The sequence below is a fragment of the Crocodylus porosus genome, unplaced genomic scaffold, assembly GCF_001723895.1.
Source record: "Crocodylus porosus isolate Cpor-Errol unplaced genomic scaffold, CroPor_comp1, whole genome shotgun sequence".
In the NCBI taxonomy this organism is placed as follows: Eukaryota; Metazoa; Chordata; order Crocodylia; family Crocodylidae; genus Crocodylus; species Crocodylus porosus.
Genome location: NW_017728919.1, coordinates 2090460 through 2110460, shown reverse-complemented (window position 1 = coordinate 2110460; position 20001 = coordinate 2090460). Strand labels below are relative to the sequence as shown.

Sequence of the window (20001 nt, the reverse complement as noted above, 5' to 3'; positions counted from 1 at the left end):
AACAGATGTTCCCCCAGATCCTGGTGGTCACCCCTGATAAACTTATAGGTGGCCATCAGATCACCCCTGAGCCTGTGCTTTTCCAGGCTAAAGAGTCCCGTGGCTCTCAGCCTGTCATCATAAGATCTGTTTTCCTGACCTCTGATCATGCACGAGATGTGGTTTCATTCGTCTTAGAGTCATTCTAGGTGAACGTGCATCTTTTCCAGAATCATAAAACAAAATCAAGCCTCCTCGAGCATCTAGATGGTGCCTTCAGTGCCTCGTGGAAAGTGGTTGCCACACCTGAGTTAAAGTTTTTAGCTGGAGTAAAAAACAAAACAAAACAACAACCTAACAGTCAGCAGGGCTGTGCAATGGGAACTATATGGCTAGAAGCAGCTAACAGACAGCAGCACTGCAGAAGTAAGGAGGGGAGTGGAACTATTAAAAACCATTTAAAAGGAAAGAGAGTCATTAACACTCATGGAACAAAGAGTTTGGAAGGAAACAAGCAAATTCTAATGAGCCACTGAGTCAGTGGACTAGTGGACCAACTTTGGGTGGATCAGGAATAAAGGAGGGGGTGCAGGTGCACCGGCTGATGCACCCAAGGGTTGGCCAGCACAATCTCTGCTCCAGGACTGTCTCTACAGGGTAAATGAAATGAGTTACACTCTACTCTCTTCTAGAAGAGCATTGCTGGCTTTGCCTTACCTCTGTCGCTGTCCTGACTCCATGGAGGCAGCTTCTCTCAGCAAAAACAGTCCCGTGCAGTTAGTGCTAGTTCCTCTAAACCAGCAGAGGGGCATTTTTGTTGGGATGAGTTTTGTTTAAAGTGGGGTGTTTTTTGGTATAAGAAGCTTGTGAGAAGCTACACACCTGTTTTACCTGCTGCACTTCCGCATGCGGACCTGGACTAGCAAAATACCTGCTGCGCTTCACATTGGAGGCTCTTTTTCCAGTGGCAAACTAACTGGCTATTCCATGACATCTGTGCCTGCAGGACAGAGGAACAATGCTGCTATCCCATGTTTACAGATGAGGGAGTTGGGGCGGTGTGTCCCACGTGACACGGGGGCAAATTCAGGTGAGGCTGATTGTGCTGGCAGTGCTAACCTCCGCTTGCAGTGACAAGCTGCTTCTCCCTGCCAGGCAGGGGGAGGATGTGGGCCTGGTGTGCACGCCTCACCAGAAAGGTGAGAAATGGGAATTAACAATAAAATCTGGTGCTTGTGGGTTCAAATGACAGAATGGAGGCTGTTCCGTGGTTTGCAGGGCTCTGGTTTGTGACTGGGTTCCTAGGCACTTGGGTAATACAAGTAAAGGGTGTGTGGGTGTTGGGCAAGCTGTTAAGTTGCTAGCCTGAGACTCAGCCTGGGCTTTGTCCCCACTTCTGTCACAGACCCAGTGCAGTCCTGGACAAGTCACTTAAACTCTCTCTGCCTCATCCCCCTGGACATAATGGGCCTTTTGTAATTTATGTGCCCTTGGAAAGGTACTATATGCAACACTGCGAGACGCTCAGCAACTATGGCAATGGGGACTGTATGACTAGCTGAAACGAATGCAAGCAAGCAGAATCTCCTAATGAGGAGCTAGGGAATGAAGGCAAGATGGAACTCCATGCTCTGCCCTATATTTGTATTTAAAAATAAACCCCGTAGAAAACAACCCCAACAAACTTCTGTTACTGTCTAGCAGCTTCCTTTGGCTGATGCCAAGAGCAATGTTGATGGTATTTGGAGAGTTTTTATCCAGGCCTCCCTCCGTAGAAAGAGTTGGCTGTAATACAGGGTATTTGTGGCGGTGGGTGGACTGAGAATCCTGGAGCATTCTCTCTCTCTCTTTCCCCTATCGTTACATAAATAACATTTGTGAGGTGTGCGTGTGAGACTGAACTGACGGCGGAAGTTTATTTAATTGTTTTTAATTAACACGCCTCAGCTTTGTAGCAAGTTTTGGTTTTCCTGCATTTGGAAAGGTAATGGCATTTAAATACAGGTCTTAAGAGTAGATTTGGTTAGGGGCCCCAAAAGATGGCCCTGATGGACTTGTCACTTCAGGTCCAGAGAAGTTGCATTCAGCTTCTTTCCCCACATCCCTGAAGATTTAGTGGTAGCTTGCTGACACGTAGAAGAATGCAGCCTGTTCTTGTCTTGGTTCATGCACCTGTTCACATTGCTTGTTAAAGTTAAACACGGTTACGTTTCCTGGTAAAGATGAGGCCTAAATGCTTATTCTTTTATGTTCAGAAGGTGGTTGGATTATTTGTGTGTATGGGGGTTTTGTTTTTGTTTTTATTTATTTATTAAAGCCCTTGTGTTGGTGAGGTGGTAAGCAGGACAATAAGGGATTCCACAAAATGTAAATGTTTCCATGAAGATGACAAAATAAAACACTTGTTTAGATGTTGACAAAGACTGTTTGTGCATTGTAGTTTGGTGTCGGGAGTTTGTAGGGAGGACTTCCAGGTTCTGCTGTGTTTAAGGTGCCAGCTAGCCATTTATTCTGACTTGTCCCAAAAGCAGCGTTGACCAAGATGTGGTGGGGAGTGCTGATTTTTTAAAATTTTTTCCTTAGAGCTACCAGATGTCAAGAACCCGGTGTTCCTTTGCGTGCTAGCAGTGCTGTCATCCCTTCCCTTGAGGATAAATGCCTCCTCTAAAGCTAGCCAATATCTCTTTGCATACCTATGGACACAAATCTCATGGTGTTGGAGAAGAGGCCTCTCTGGATTCTAGCCTGAGCCTTACTATTGACTTGCTATTCTAGCCTTGGACATGCCATTTGGCTCCGGTCCTTGTAGAACAGGAACAGTAATACTAACCTGTCGCAAGCAGGCATTGGGAAAGTTGGTTATTTTCTGCACTTTTTCCAGCTATTTATTTGGTCTAATAAAAGAGATCAGATTCACCCAAAGATCCATGTCTTTAGCCCAACATGGCTACAACCTACACTCCTTTTATTGTCTGCACAGCATCTGGAGGACTCATGGAGACATAAGCAGCCATCCAGAATGGTGTTTCAGCAGGTAGTTTTCTTGTCTGTGGGGAACGTACTCCAGCATTGTTGTATGTTGTTTGGTTTGAAATGAAGGTCTCTTGCAGGCTAGGCAATACCTGATTTCTGATTGGCCTTCAGTGTCTTACGTGGAGATGGGCCTGTTCGAGAGTTCAGGAATTTCCTGTTGTGGTGAGAGGGGTGATAGGATCCTGTCCAGTGGGTGTAGGGCACCCCGGGCAGCCAGCGGGTCTGTATGACCTGTTTCTATATACCTTTACACTAGCTTGTTGCACCTATTCAGTGTTTATTCTCTGCATTAGATGAAAACAGTCTTGTTGCAATTACCCATATAAGTGGCCTTTCTGTGGTATATTGTCCAAACAGCACAGACAGAATTTCTGGCTGAGGAACTGCTACCACACTGTTAATGCTAATTGCTTAAAAAAATTAAACTAGTCTCTTGCAAACAAGAACATTCATTTGTCTGCCATTTAGCCTATTTAGTCACGGAGTAAGGCATATAATTTTGCATAGTCTGTGTTACAATTCTTGGGCAGCTAGGCAGCATGGCTGGAGCAATTGTTATAACCTTGAATTTGCTTGGGTTTTGCATAGTAAAAATCCCAGTATGACACAAGGATGTGGGGTTTCTGTTCAGGGCCCCTCAGCTACCTTTTATTTTATTCTGCAAAAGGCTGCAGCAAACATCGAATAACTTTGGCCTCCCTCAGATCTTGCACTTTAAGATTTCATTAAGATTTCTTTTTCATGCAGTTAGGATTTCATGAAAAGCAAAATAGCTGCTTGTTACCTGGAGTCCTCTGTGTCTGGTGGAAGGACAGTTCCAGGATATATAAATTACTGTATTTGGAGTATGATGTGTAGTAGTGATCCTAAAGAAAGACGTTCCAGTACAGGAAAAAGTGTGTACAGAAGAGGCAATGGAGCTCAGCTGGTGTCCCCTCTGAGGAGGAGGACTCTGATGTGCACATGTTTTAGGGGAGGGGGGGTGTGAGCGCCTCGTGCAGCACTGAAGAGGAAGGGCCATGCCAAGATCCGGGACTGGGGAGATGAGTGGGAATTGATTATAGCGATTGCTAAGCAAGACACCAGGAAAGGCTGTGCTCACTCACATTCAGTAGAATCTGTGAAAGGAAGCAAGATAACTAGGCTGTGTAAACATTTTTTAAACTCAGTCCCATCCTACAGTAATCCACTCTGGTGACTCTGCTGGCAGAAGCTCCACCTGCCAAGAACAGGATGAATGTATGTGGGAGGACCTGCACTTCTCTCCGGTCTAAAACCTGCATGTGTCTTATTTCACATCAAGAGAAGGAAGTTGGATTTTTTTTCTCTTCCTTCTAAGGGACAGAAGTTGGGGGAAGAGAGAGCAAATGGATGGAAGGGATGGGGAAACTGCTATGAGTGGAAAACTATGGGCTGAGTTGGGAAGTTTGGACTGTTTTTATATTGCTGTAACCTAATATACCTTTATACCTTTACTGCAGAGTCTGGTTAATTTTTTTTTTCCCTAGGAACTATTAAAAAATTCAATTTTGCATAGTGTTGTATCATATATATTTGCTATGAGGAAATATTACAACACATTTAGCTGCCACATCTGGTAGACATGAAGTATACACTGATATAAATGTTTATGCTTTAATTGAGTTGCTGTAAAAATGATCATTTTTTTTTCTTTCCAGCTTCCAAAGGCTTTTGAGCCTGAGGTTTTAGATTATTTAGTCTAAAAGCAAACTTCAGTAGCGCTATAAAGGCTCATGTTCTCCTCTATAAGTAATGCTTCACTTTTAGTGCATTGTAAGGAACCAGGCGGGCATTGGCAGGGCAGTAGGCTGGAGGGCCTGAGAGACCTCTTTCTATTTTTGATTTGTATGAGCTAAAATTAATGAACTTCCATAGAAGAAGAATAAAAAAATGAAGAAAACCATTAGGCCGGGGCTTATGTAAGCCTTATGCTGCCCTGAATCGTTAGTGCAGAGTGGATGGGATTTCACGCATTGAGTGTAGAACCCAGTTTGTGTCTTGGCCAAGAAACTGTAAAATGCCGGGGAGCTTATGAAGGGTACCCCTTCCCCTGAGGGTATGTACGGGGGCCTAAGTAATGGGGGATACGAGCTATCTGCAGGAGTGCTATTAAAAGGATTTGACTGTATGGTATTTAGGTCTGCATTACAATGGCAAGGGCCCATGCAGCTGTTTACCAGCAGTACAGAATCAGACTTCTTCAGTGTTTTTTTGAGGAGCAGTGTTTTAAACTAGTACGGTTGCTGGCTTTTTTTTTTTAAGTTTTCTTGTTTACATCAGCATATAGCTCTACCCTGGAGTAAATTATTAGACTTGGTGTAGAGTTACCCCAGGCAAAAACCCCAGTAAAAATACACTGTGCAGTGTATCCACAATTACCCTGGAGTAGTGCTTTGCTCAGTGCAACAAGTTATGTAGGAGAGGCTTTGTAAAACTACCTCCTGGGGCTGCTTCTTCAGGATGATGGGGCATCTGTCTGTTCTGGATCCAGGTGGGATTTATGTTGGTTCATAAAACCAGTGTTGATAACTAGGCTGGTGGTAGCATATTGTAAGTCCGTGCCCCAAGCGGGGGAGTTGGGGAAAGGAGGATGAGGGTAATTTAAAGTACTATTGGCTGGTTACATTGGAAGCTGCTTCACGATTCACCGATTCCAAATAATGTTAACTTCGGAAGATTCATTGATATAAATAAGGACAGGAGGGAAGAGATCCATGTGATCGTATCCCTCACTTGCATTAGATAGACTGAGAAGGATCGTTTACACAACTGGAAGGAACTATAAGTGTAGGACTATCAGTGGGCTTTTTAAGAAATAAAATGAGCTGTTTCCAACTGACTCATACTGGCCGTCCCTGATTCCTGGTAGGTGAGCAAATCTGAGTGGAATTGAAGGAGAGATCAATGGGCATCGTGGATTCAGGGAGGATATCCCATTGTGTGCTGTTCTGTTGTTAACACGTGAGCATGTAACTTTGAACTAGAACAATTGCAAGGAGCAACAGGAGAAAAAACCCAAGTCGTTAATGTATGTTTGGGATACAGATAGATCACCGCACTGAATAGCAAAACCGTGGCTTCGTGTCCCTCTTGCATGCTGTGCTGCTTGGCACCACTAGGTGCCTCTCGGCTTTTGCACAGCCATGTGGAAACGTGTCTGATCATATGATGTTTGTATTCAGCTGGCTTCTCATTAGGCATGAAAATAAACAAATGCTAGATTAAAAATAAAAAAGCACCATGCGTCCTGTTGTGGGACCCCCGGGAGCCACCAGGATGCAGATAAAAGATTATCATTATGAAAAAGGATCCTGTTTTTGTCGTTTTGGTCAGATTTCTTTGGTGTGGTTTAAACTAGTGTCTAGTTTGCTTTTAGTTTAGAGACAGATCAGGAGAATTAAGGCCATGATTACAGGAGAAGTCATTTGTGTATCCATCAACCGCACACGTTTCCTCACATATGCGAGGAACATGGGGTGTGTATTTTGTCAGACTTCCCCATATAGTCATTTGCATTGGCTGAGGCATTTCCATTTTTCTTGTGGTCCCCGTGTTTGGCCTGTCCAGCCAGATTTTTATGTTTTGAAGCTCTCTGGAGCTGCCAAATAACGTGTTGGCTTAGAATAATTTTGTATTTGTTCTTTCTGGCGGCCAGGCAGGATTAAATTTCGGCCTGCTTGTAATGTCATCTTTATCAGCCATTATTTTTTTAAGCATCTTTGCAGAACCCCTGGCTGCAAGCACGTAGCATGAATAGAACCATAAAGGTCCTGTTCTTTCCCATCGGACTGTCTTCATGGTTGGCCTGCCCCCCCTTCATGCTAGTCACGGCATTGCCACACCAAGGGCTGTACCTTAAGCATAGGGGCCACCCGGGCTCAGCGGCTCTTCTGCCACCTCCAAGTTGTCCGTACTGCAGCTGTGAGTGGGAGGTGGAGGGCATGGAAGGGCCAGAGGATGGTTTGGGGTAGGGCCAGGGCCTCCCTTGGCCTGTTTTTTCTATGCCCCAAAGCTGTGTTTTCCAAGCTGTCCTTGCACTGGCACAGGGATGAAGCTGGCACATCAGCAGCACCATTTCTCCCAAATCCTGTTGCTCTCCCAGTGCATCCAGGGTACAGCATGTACTGACCAGTCTCTCATATGGAGACCAGAAGTGGCATCGAGCTGAGCTTGTTCAAATATTTCATCTCCACTTTTTGGCTTTTTTTTGTGGGCCAATCAACTTTGGACCAGCTTCCAGTGTGATTACGGCTTTTAACAGAAACCAGAATCCTACGCCTTTGGCTTGAGAACAATCTACTGATTGAAATCCAGTGGCAGAATATATCCGTGTGTGCTGGAATCCGGCACGAGTCCAGCTTCTTTTCTAAAAGAACAGAAAACAAAGCAATTTAGAAATGTGTCCGGGAGCTCCCAGGAGGTGAAAAATAACTTTTGAAAATGGAATGAAAAGACTTGGCTTCTTGGAGTTTTTCCCTTACCTTTGACAATCAGGGATCTCCTGGGCTCCAGCTGTGAACTAGCAAAGCGTCAGGCTCTGAGTTAGGAAAACATTTAAATTTTTTGTGCTGGGTCTCAAGGATTTTGGTGAGACATAAACACATGCTGAAGTGTGTGCCGAAATGCATGGCTGGTTTGTTCTTAGGATCCAGACGTGTACTTACGACAGGAACTCAGGAAACGAGGCTTCTGCCACATACAGTGTGTGACCTAGGGCAAGTCCATATAATCTATGTGGACCTCAGTTTGCCATCTGTAAAATAGTGACAGTGATGGCCTTTTCCTCCCATCCTTTCTTTGTCACGTCTACTACTCTGAGTGCTTTTTTAACAACCCCTGCTCTGATGGGGTTTCAGCAGACTGAGGCTTTTAAATACCGCTGCAGTACAAATAAAAATCAGTACATTTTATTTGAAATAAAGTGTGTGAAAGCAGTTTTTTTTTAATAAGAATAACAAAAGTGAATTCCTCTTCCTGCTCCAAAAGACAGATTTGCCGAAGCTCTGGGACTCGAAATGTAAAAAGGCAGAGCAAGGCCTTTCAAAAGCAGCTAATAAGTTTGGCGGACCAGCTTCGGTCATCCCAACAGAGCCTGAGCTTTCAGAAAGTGCTGGTCCCCCTGAAATTCAGGCTCGTTTCAAGTATCACAGCTTCAGTATCCCAAAACAACTGTTGCTTTTGACACTTGGTCTAAGACATCAGCCACAGGCTTTTTCCTCGGATTTATCAGTTAACAAAGATAAAGAACTTGGGTGTCTTGGGTAGGCAAAGGCGATGAAAGGGGAAGATGGAAGAGGGAGAAAAGATGTGAGAGTGAAATGATGTTACTTATGTTCCTTCCTGGGGGGCGGGGGGTTGTGCTTTTCCCCATCCCACTTCCTGTGTTAATATTTTATTGGCTGCTGATGGCTGAGTGCTTTCTGTTGTTAAGTTGGACCCTGAAGTGGTGAAAGTTGTTTCTGAGGGGGGCACCAATGATGGGAGTGTAAGTAGGTTAACGGGGCAGGTATTTTTAAAAGTCGTGGTTTGGTGGGAAGGAATATTATTTGCCACTAATATTCCTTCCCACCCCAATTCCAAGCCTTGTAAGTTTGGCGGTGAACAAGCCCTGTAATGTGTTTTGGTGCCTCGTGAAGGAGAAGGGAAAGAAGGCGGACATAGAAATATCATCTGGAAGTCAAAAATATATTGATATGATTCCTTGAAACAGCAAACTCTTCAGTAATGCATTTAGCCTTATTGCTCTAATGTAGCATTTGTCATTGCGAGGTGCTGAGAACCCAACGACTTTATCGTTTGGGCGTGTGGTATAAAGCCTAAGGATCCAAAATATTATGGTAACCATGGCTACCACTGACTTATCTGAGGGAGTTTGACTTTTGTTTTGATTTTAAGTGTTTTAATTGTAGTTTAGAAATTGGAATCTGAGTGTGTTTTTGCATAGGCATGAAACAGAAGGCATTAAACAAGCTGCATTAGCAAAATATCTATAATGCTGCTTTTCAAATATTCCACAAGAAAGCCCTTTGTATTCTGACCATGTGTGCCACTGCATAGTTCATCTCTTGGCGTGACGTTTTCTTCACCAAAACTTTTTTGGAGGGCTCGGAGCTTGCAGTGCCCTACAGATGCTCAGGAGCCAGAAATCGTGGTCAAAAAGTTGGGACACTGCATGTTTCATGCATGGAAACAAGCACCCGTTGTATCTTTGCTCCTTCTGCTCTTTGCACCTCACCCAGGTGTGTTGCGCCTTCACAAGCTTGTCTGTCTCGGGGGCGGCAGCTGTTAGAAATTTACCCTGAACAAGAAACTCAACAACCACCTTGCATTTCTTCTATATGAAAAGATATCAGGCATCACTTGTGTGGAGTGGGGAGTAAATCTGGATAAGATGCTGATTTAGGGTGCAGGGGCTTGCTGGTGGCATAGCTAGTCCTTGCCCAGACAGCTTGTTGCAGAAGGAGAGTACCAGGAGGCTGAACACAAAGTCTCCTAAAAGTCTTTTTCTTGATGCAGTTGCTGGAATTTTTGATCCAGGCTGGTATAACTGTAGCTAGGCCTGCTGGGTTGACAGTATATGCTGAAACACGAACTGACACTTGTTAAGCCTTTAATTCCAGCTTTGATGTTCTTTAATAATCAGTGTAAATGTAGTGACAATGATTAATTAGTTGCATGTTTAATTTTGTTCCTCTGTTTGGAATCCATCTCAGATCACATGTAGTGGTGGGAAGAGAAGAGGAAAAGTGGCCAGGGAAATGATGTAGTTTCTTGCTTCAGCTGATGCTAAGGTCAGCCCAGTGATTGCCATATTCTCTGTAGTTCAAACTCGAAATCCCTCAAAGTCCAAGTCACAAAGATGTCTTTATTTCACTCAGTTCACAAAGCAGAATTGTTATTCTGGGAAAAAAAATGACTTTATTCTAGGGAATTTTGCCAGATGTGGAGTTATACTGGGATAACAGTGCTGCTTGGTGTCCTGTCTAGGGACAAGGCTTAGACTACCATTTAGCTTCAGTGACCTTGTCCCTGCTGGGAAAATGCAGTGATGAATGCTGATCTCCTACGGTTAATGACAGCCAGCTAACGTGTCTTTAAACATGACTATCCTTGCCCACACAAAGGGAAAACTGTATTAAACATTGTGTCAGTTAGGATGCTGGCAAGTTTTCAGGTATGATGCGCTGGCCCAGTATAGATAAACCAGTAACAGCAATTGACCTTTTGTGATGTGCACCGTATCCAGGCCTATCCAATTCCTTTCATGTGGGGTTCAAAGCAGTTCTCACATGAGGGTTCCTTTCAGTCTCCTTCAGCCTGGCTTCAGACCAGCAGTGCAGGAATGAAAAGCGGTCTGTCCCTTTCGAGCCCCAGAGTCAGCCAGTCCCTTTCACCAGATGCCATGCATGCTATCACTGGGCTGCTGAGAGCACTGGCCAGAAGCATGGGCAGCCCCTGGAGACCGAAACCGTGCTGGTCTTCTGCAGCTGTATGCATGGAGGCTAAAAAGATGCTGAAGGGGAAGGGGAAGGAGAGTAACAGAACTGGTTTATGATTTACAGGTATAACTGTGTGAAAGGCCCCGATCTTGCAAGCAGGTTTGAGTCTGCCTGAAGTTGGTTCATAAAGCACTTTGGGCTGTGGAAGCATTCTGGATTGAGAGAGGGGGTGGTGTTTATGTGAAGGTGGCTTTTTATTTTTTACTGTTTATAAAAGATAAAGTGTTCTGCCTCCTTCGTACAGAGAAGCACTTCACCTTGCTGCATGGACCAGTGAGGACTTGACATGCTGCGGAGTTACTCTGTTCAGCCCTTGATGGAAAAATAAACAAACCTCAACTTGTTTTCTTGGCTGCAGAGGTCTCCTGTTTACTGGGGGGGGACTGTCATGCTGTCCATCTACGAAGGTGAAGACGGATAATCCCAGAAACGCTCCAGACCTGTCTGCTGTAAAAGGAGCAGTTTCCAAAGGGGATGAACTGTTTATCAGCACTGTGTGCCCAAGGCCCTTTACTCTGCAATTCAGAGCGTGCTTTTGAGAGAGAGGGCGACTCTTGTGTTTAGTGTGCAGTATATGCAGATCTTAAGCAAGACACAGACTGCCTGGCAAAGGCACTGTCAGGTGTTCAGGCCTTCCTTTTGCATTTTGTGGCGTCTCTGGCATCAGCTGCTGTCCCTCCTCCTCCTCCTCTTCGTTTCTAGTGGCGTCCAGTACGTGTAAAGCAAGGCTATACAGCATAACACACCGTTGACGTGCTGTTGACGTGTTTAGCACAGTCAATTTGTGCCCTGTGGTACGACACAGAGATCACTTTGAGCCAAACCTGCTTTTTATCACAAATCCCTTTTCAGTAGCTGCAGTGCTCACATGCAACACTCTGCATGTTCCTGTGCTCCCCGCCCGGGGTTTCTTGGTAGTCTCCTATTCTGTTTCCTGTGGTTTGTATCGTCTCATCTGGACCGAAGGCTTCTGACGTCAGTGTTCTGGTTTTGTAAAAATGCTGTGGTGGTACTTTTCAGTCAGCCCAGAAAACTGGGCACCCCTCTTCATGCTGTGAGATTTGTTTTATCTAAAGGATTCTTTACTGTTGGATCCTTTTGCATGTTACCCCATACATGTAAACAGCAGTTGTTTTACCATAGTGTGTGCGCTAAAACCACAGGTTTGTCTTCATGTGGAGTTACTCCTGAAGAGCTATTCCTGATGAACTATTTTGGCCTAACTCCAGATATGGATACTCTTCTTCTAGAATGTTTAATTGGCTTTAAAGTCACGTCCTCTCTTACTCTAGATTAATTTTCATGCCCCGGCCATTTCCTCCCCGTGTTTGGCCCTGTTTGCTGAAGTTTTGACTGTTGCTTTCCTTGTGTGGAGCAGCCCCCCGTAATCCACAGCTGACAGCCTGTTGTCAGTCACGTGAAAATGTAATTTAGAAATTGGGAAAGCTGTTTTGGGGGGAGGGGGGGATTACAGCTCCGTGACTGACGTCGCAACGTTCTGTGCTGCATTTGAGCCTGAGAACCCAGCGTGATTGCTTTCGAACAGCTCCGCGTTACAGCATCTTCCCCAGCACAGAATTCCCCAGGTGCGTCACACGTTTTTGTTTAATTTAAAAACCAGTCTGTTTCTCTTGTTCTGTTTTTAGCATGGCTGACAAGAACAGCGCCCTGAAATGCACGTTCTCTGCTCCTGGCCACAGCATCACTCTGCTGCAGGGACTGGCCTCGCTCCGAGCTCAGGCTCAACTGCTTGATGTCATCCTCACTATAAATAATGAAGTGTTTCAGGTTCATAAAGTTGTCTTGGCTGCCTGCAGCGACTACTTCAGGTGAGAATTCGTTAGGGAAGCAGACCCAGGCGTCTCTGCCTTTGCCTTTTCCCTCTTGAGCTGGGGAAGTTGGGGGAGGTGCTGGCTCCAAATGTCACAGGCAGGATGCCAGTACCCTTGGTGACACCGTGCTCCCATCCCTTGTCGAGTGAGCATCTCTCTCTCTTGGATACGGGCACTGGAATCTGTCCCTCTGAGGGCCTGTCAAGGCCGGTCCCCTGTGGTAGTTGGGCAGAGGCTTGAGTTCCAGTTCTAGTTGTGCCTTCCTTTCCTGGGCTGCAGCAGCAACAGTTGTTGCCTTTGGGGAGGGAAATAGGCCGTGGCCCACTGACCAGTGGCTTTTCCAGCTGGTGAAGAAGCAGCATGGGGTGGCACTGAAATAAGTCCTGAGCTGGATGTGTGGCCGCAACAGAACAGCTCAAAAGGTGGAGTTCAGTAGCAGAAATGCAAGTGTTAGTCTTTGTTCCTTGGAGTCTTCAGAGTTCCTTTCTGTATCTAGCTTGTAGCCCCCGATCCCTGAGTGTCAGAGTCCCTCTCAGCCTGGTGTGCATGTGCACCCCTGGTCCCTCATGAGGTAGGATGGTTCAGTTGCCCCTTGGTGCAAATGGGGAGCTGTGGCACCAAGGTCAGAAGACCTGCCCTGGGATCATGTGGAGCGAGTCTGTTGCAAAGCAGAGAACTGAACCTGGGTGTTCAGTCTTAAACTAGCATCTAACCACTGAGCCCACCTGCCTCTTGGTCAAGTTGTTGTTAATCATCCATTTTCAATACTGTGAAGTGCAGTGGGGGTAAGGATTTCCTCTGGAGCCAGAGGCCAGCTGTTTCAGTCATAACAGGTCATGCAGGCAGAAGGGTAGTGGGTATTTTGAACCATATGTGTGCTGAATGAGTTTTGGGCTGGTTGGCGTGCTGGTGGAGCAACCTTTGCACCTGAGCTGAAGGTAGCAAGGGCTGGGAAGGTGGAACCTGCCATGCCTGAAAGTGTGAGCTACTCTGTGGCCTAAGAGGATGAGCTGGCAATCCAGGGCGGTCAAGAGCATGTAGTGTGTTGTGTGCTGGCAAGTTGCTTTGGTCCTTTTGCCCTGCGTTTTGCAGCTGCTCTGGTAATGGCTGCCTGGCACATGTTTTCTGAGCTGATTCAGGGGCTGGGGCTTCTTGGGTTATTTATTTATTTTTAAGTAATGTGAGCCCTCAAGGTTTATTACACTCCCTAATCGGCGGCCGATTAACGATGGAGATGATCTTCCACCAAATGCTAATAGTGCCATTTGTATTCATAAACGCTGGGAGCGGCGCTGCTGCTTGTAGCCTTTTCTCTGTCGAGCCATAATTGCCTCGTCAGTTCCTTTTCTAACTCGCATGTGTTAAGTAGCGCTGTCCGGGGGAACAATGGCAGAGGAATCCAGCCTTTTAGAACACTTTTTATTTGGAAAAGGGGGAGAAGCAATTAATGCCTTTTCACTGCTTTTATGTAATCAGTAGTTCAGAACTGTAACACCTTTTAAAGGAATTGCATTATGTGACAGTTTCTGTCTGCCTGCTCCCTTATTCTCATTCAGCCTCGCTCCACATAATGCATACATACACTTGTCTACCTCTCCCCGGGGAGGAGGGATCAGAAGCATCCTGCTGCTGTGAAAGGTGGGAGACTCGCCGGGATTGTAGTTGAACGCCCCCATCTGCTGTATGGACAAACCAAGTCAATTAGCAGCGTTCCTGGTCAGTGGGCTGTGGAAAGTCAGTTTTCTACCCAGCTCTCTCACTGCTCACATCCTAGAGCTCTTCCTTTGTCCAAGTACTAACCCTCTGGCACAGCTTGGGCAGAAGAATCTCAGTTCCCCTTCTGTTGGATTTCCAAAGCCATTTCTTTACTTCTGAGCCTAATTCCCTGAAGGAATTAAATCAGTTTCCCTCACTCCAGGCTGCCCTGACCTCCTGTTAGGGGGTTTTAACATAAGAGCAAAGTTCATTGATGAATGTGTCTGACAGTCGCTCCAGAGAGTCTTACTCCTCCAAACTGCCAGGTAGTTGTGGGGCAGCTGGGGACCATCCTTCCTTCCCCTGGTGTCTTAGTGTTATTGTTTCTCCAAGCCGGTGCAGCTTCCTGTGGTGGCCCCAGCTGCCCTGCACCTTAGACGAGGTACAAATCCGGCTGAGTGGTGGAACTCCCCCTACAAACAGGAGGATAAAGTTGAGGGGGCCCTACGTCTGAGGGGAGTCGCATGCAGATTCCTAGTTCTTTCTAATTATTCAGCCTTTGGTTCCTTACTCAGCACACCCTTGGATTTGGGGTAAGTTGCGTCTGGGTAGAAGCACACTCAAGTGGTCTGAGAGTCTAGCAGCCTGTGCAACCCTTAGCGTGCATTGCCAAGGGCACACTAGGTCTGCCCCTGTTACGCCCACAGACCGTGTCTGGGAAACGGTGTTGCCATGGAAGAGCAGTTAGGTTTTCTGCAGCACTCGGCTCAGTACGCACATCCTGTGGAGTTTAGAAACCTCCTGATGAGGTGATCCAGGGCTAAGCTCTGCATGGCCTGGTCAACTGATGTGCTCACAGCTGTGCTGTAACCAGATACTGTTTTTTAATTGCCTCCTAGCCCCCTGCTGTCATGATGCAATATAACAGAGGTGTTTTGAGGATGTCGCAACTCATGTGTTCAGGAGAGGGGAACAAAGCTCCAAAAAATATCCAGGCAGTCACGTTGGCTTGCAGAGAGGTGTGTAGTTGGAGCAAATGTCTGTGCCTTAGTTCTGGATTCCTTCCAATAAAGGCACTGATGGTCCTATCCTGATGTCTCTGTTAGGGACCAAGTCTTGGCAATGGATGCCCTCTTTGGGATGACATCTACCCACTTTTGGCGTGAAATCTAGCCATGAGGCCAGATGCTGGTGGGCATTAGCTTCCTGGGGGTGCCTCCATGAGAGTCCAGCATTGCTCCCTGTAGTTATCTGTAAGGTTACCACAAGGAATTTTAAAGTGAAGCGTCGATCCTCAGTGGCTTTCCCTTGCTGCTGGCCACAAAGAATCCTAAAGCCATTTCGTAACAAGCACACAATAGATCCATGTATGAAAGGGGTGGCAGTATGCAAACTCCAAGAAGCAGTGAACTTCCAAATAGCAGTGCCTTTAGAAACACGTGTGCTTGGCATCAGCTCACACGCTCCCTGTGTATACGTAATACCAAGACTATTGGTGTGTGCTCACTGCTTGGTTTTTGCAGGTCTGTTAGGGGTGTGAATCTTTTTAAAGGCACAGATGTTGCTTCTGAGGCTCAGTTTGGGTGTCTTTGTTACTTTTTTTTTTTTTTTGCTGAAGACTCTCAGACAAAGAGATATGTGGAGGGATGGTTTGTACCTCTGCCTCCCTAAGGGACCTATTTCGTGAAGTGACAGTGTCCTGCTGGGGACTAGCTCTACTCAGAAGGATGTCAAAGATGGCAGGATTGGGCCATCATTTTTTTTTTTATATAACTGAACCACTTCATTGTTAGCTCATCATGTGAGCACTGCTTCTGTCTCTCTCTGCTGTTGGTTCTTTAAAAATGCCTTACTTTGATTTCTCCCTTCCCCTAACCAAAAAAATGTTAAAGTGGGTGATGCATTGCTTTGTACATGACTGGGGGGAAAAAACCTCTTCTGTGTTCTTGACCTTCAGGGCAATGTTCACCGGCGGGATGAGAGAAGCCAACCAAGATGTGATTGAACTGAAAGGTGTATCTGCAAAGGGACTGAAACACATAATAGACTTTGCTTACAGTGCTGAAGTGACTCTTGATCTGGATTGCATTCAGGATGTGCTGGGAGCTGCAGTCTTCCTCCAGATGGTGCCTGTAGTGGAGCTCTGTGAGGAGTTCCTGAAGTCTGCTATGAGTGTTGAGACATGTCTTAATATTGGGCAGATGGCCACTACCTTCAGCCTTGCGTCCTTGAAGGAGTCGGTGGACGCTTTCACCTTCAGGCACTTCCTCCAGATTTCGGAGGAAGAGGACTTCCTCCACCTGCCGCTAGAGCGCCTCGTCTTCTTCCTGCAGAGCAACAAGCTGAAGAGCTGCAGCGAAATAGATCTCTTCCGTGCTGCTGTCCGCTGGCTGCAATACGACCCATCCCGTCGTGCCAGTGCCAGCCAGGTGCTCTGCCACATTCGCTTCCCGCTCATGAAATCCTCCGAGCTGGTAGACAGCGTCCAGACCCTGGACATCATGGTGGAAGATGTCCTGTGTCGGCAGTATTTGCTGGAGGCTTTCAACTATCAGATCCTGCCCTTCCGCCAGCATGAGATGCAGTCCCCTAGGACCACCATTCGGTCGGATGTCCTGTCCCTCATCACCTTCGGTGGTACCCCTTACACAGACAATGACCGGACGGTGAGCTGCAAAGTGTACTATTTGCCGGACACCAGCATGCGCCAGTTCAAGGAGCTGACTGAGATGGAAGTGGGCAGCAGCCATTCCTGCGTGGCTGTGCTGGATAATTTTGTCTACGTGGTGGGAGGGCAGCATCTGCAGTACCGGAGCGGCGAGGGGGCCGTTGATATCTGCTACCGCTATGACCCTCACTTAAACCAGTGGCTGCGTATCCAGGCCATGCAGGAGAGCAGGATACAGTTCCAGCTGAACGTCTTGCATGGCCTGGTGTATGCCACGGGGGGCAGGAACCGGTCAGGGAGCTTGGCCTCTGTTGAGAAGTATTGCCCCAAAAACAACGAGTGGACATACGTGTGCTCCCTCAAGCGCAGGACGTGGGGGCATGCTGGGGCCACGGTGGGAGGCAAGCTGTACATCTCAGGGGGGTACGGGATATCTGTGGAAGACAAAAAAGCCTTGCACTGTTATGACCCGGCGGTTGATCAGTGGGAGTTTAAAACTCCAATGAACGAGCCTAGAGTCCTCCATGCCATGGTCAGTACAAACAGCAGGATTTATGCTCTGGGAGGCCGCATGGACCACGTCGACCGCTGTTTTGATGTCTTAGCTGTGGAATACTACGTGCCTGACACGGACCAGTGGACAACTGTGAGCCCGATGCGGGCAGGCCAGTCAGAGGCAGGTTGCTGCTTGTTAGAAAAGAAGATCTACATCGTGGGAGGCTACAACTGGCATCTCAACAATGTCACGAGCATTGTGCAAGTGTATAACACAGAGACTGATGAATGGGAAAGGGACCTGCATTTCCCTGAGTCTTTTGCTGGCATAGCATGTGGTCCAGTAATACTGCCACAAGTGACGACCCAGAGGTAGCCATGCGTGGCTGTGCCCCCCACAAAATCGCCTTCTGTGTTGCATGTTGTCAGGACACTGTGTTATTCCTTTGTGGTTGTTTGCAAATAATGTGCATTTTGTGGGTGAGGGAAGGAGGAAAATAGCTTGCATTCCCTTCCACCTTCCTCTCGTCTAGCAGTCTGGCAGCACATTCCATCAGGAGCACTTGTCAGCCAGTTAGACTTAACAGTTGCTGCAGCAACACGTGCTGTCTCATTCTGGGGGGGAAGAGGGCGTTTCTCCCCTTCTTTTTAACAACGTTTTGCATTACAAACACTGACCGCTCAGGAGTACTTGCTAAGGTACAGTGGTATGTTTAAATGTCCAGAGGTGACCTTCCGAAGTGTCTTCTGCTGCAAAAACTCATCACTGTGTGTTTTGTTGTGTTGTTTCATAGAACAAAACCAAAATCTTTATAACATACTGACCTCTGGAAGCAATAAGGGGATGCTAGGAACTAGGAGAGTTGAGGTGCTTGGATTCTGAAAGCATTCTTGCTTCTTTTCTTTATCCATTAGAGGGTAAATTCTCTCTGCCTTCCAAGAGTTTGTGTCACTTCTTTCCTCTTCCCCTTACGTTACAGATGAATGGACCCTCCCCTTCTCATCCCCACAGATCATTTAATATTCTAGTCAAAACGTGCCTATTTTATTGGGGCCCTCAAATGTGCATTGCACGACAAAACACTCTGGCAGCTTAGTATGGAAGCTGTATGTAAAAGGGTATGATTTTCTTAATTGCCAATACGCATTTGACTTCAACAGCAATAAGAATCCTGCAGCTGTTCAGCTGTGCTTGCACTCTGATATAGGCCAAGGGCACGTAGGGACTGCATTTTAGGACGCCATTGGCTGTGTCTTTCAAATCCCTTCACTTACATGTGTTCTTCCAAACTTCTTTTTAATACAACCAAAGAGGTGGAATGCTGCTTATCCAAAAGCTCCAAGGTTCCTTCTTAACTTAGAAATAAACTTGGGATCTCACTGCCACAGAAATCAGTGAAATGGCAAGTTTTGTTACCCTCAGCTGTTTTGTTTGTTAACAAGAGATCCATTGTGAAAGCGCTTTGCTTTTTGTGAAATGCATGGGGCTTTTTGCACACAGAATGCTACTTCTAGAATGTGTGTGTCGCCCCCTCCTTCTCCACCCATTTCTGTCTTCGAAACAGTTTGACCAGAGAGTACACTGGAAACCTCTCCTTTTACTGGGCATTTTGTTCCAAGGGGTTTGGATTCTTTCTGTACAGGAGATGCGACCTTTGGAGGAAGCAGGTGGGTTCTGGTATTATATAAATGCTGGACCATACTTTCAGCGGCAGTATACAATGCCTGTTTTGCTAATGTATCATTGCTCAGACCTGTTCAAAGCATGAGCTTCATACCTCAAGTTCTCTTGAAGATCATTGTTCTTTGAGAGTTAAATTATTTTGGATGCGATACAAATAAGGGTGCATGCTCCCTGGTAAAGCCCCAAACTTGACATGTTGAAATGATTTTGTGCCAATGTTACTGTATCACCCTGCCCTGGCTTGCCAGGAAACGATTAAAGATAAAGCCCCCATTTTGCTGCAAGATGCCAAAATCAATGTGTAAGCTCTGCTTTCTGGCTCTGCAGCAGTTAACAACGCTGCACCCGTTTGTGCTGACATTGATGCTAGTGCCCTAGAAACACTGCAAAAAAAAGGCTTATCAAATAAGGGACAAAATGTAAATGGAAACAGATGTAATCCATTAGGAGCCAGAAAGTAACAAAATCATGGAATCCCTTTTCATTAGCCTGCTCTGCCCATGTTTAAGACACTCTCTTAGGTTTCTAAACCCCAAAGGGAACCTGCCCTTTCTTCCTTATCTGTTTGCAAAATGCATCTATGTTTGTGTGAAAGAACCACTGGATTGCTTTTCCTTATTTTTGTTTAAACTTTCAAATCAGAATGTTTTCTTTGCCAGTAATGCAGTTTGGGACCTGACCTCTCCTGGCTTGCCAAGCTGCACAGACCCAGTATTCACAGGCCCTACAATAAGTAAACTGGATTGCTCACATGGTGGGTGCAGTGAGAGTCTGTTGGTAAAGGACTTGATTTATTTGTTCCTCTCAATCTTCCAAGATGGTGTGCTGAATTGTTGAGGGAGCAGAAGAAAAATAGACTTTATAATTGCAAAAAATAGTTCACCTTGTTTAAAAAAACTACAACAAAAAGAAGAATGAATTCCTGGAAGGATGGTTTTATAAAGGGTGGAGTCCACACATGCATCCTTCCAGAATGGACACTTATTACAAAAACCTGCTATAGCCTGGTAACTGGACCAAACTAGCCTGGTAAGTGGACTCCTTCCCCAACCTGATAGAGCAGAGGCAAGGGTGGGTTTCTGGAGTCCTGGGCTG

At 46.1% G+C, this 20001-nt stretch overlaps 1 protein-coding gene across 2 annotated transcripts in view; it reads left to right on the top strand.

Annotated features, from left to right (window-relative positions):
* KLHL26 (kelch like family member 26) overlaps nt 1–19781 on the top strand; it is a 21808-nt gene extending 2027 nt beyond the window's left edge. The window contains exons 2-3 of one of the 2 annotated variants that reach the window (XM_019538353.1): nt 12179–12361; nt 16017–19781. In XM_019538353.1, coding sequence (XP_019393898.1) covers nt 12179–12361; nt 16017–17598 — 1765 coding nt within the window. In that variant the 3' untranslated portion in view covers nt 17599–19781. The remainder of the gene's footprint in view (nt 1–12178; nt 12362–16016) is intronic. The other variant, XM_019538354.1, reaches the window with a different exon arrangement.
* Nucleotides 19782–20001: the final 220 nt, after the last annotated feature.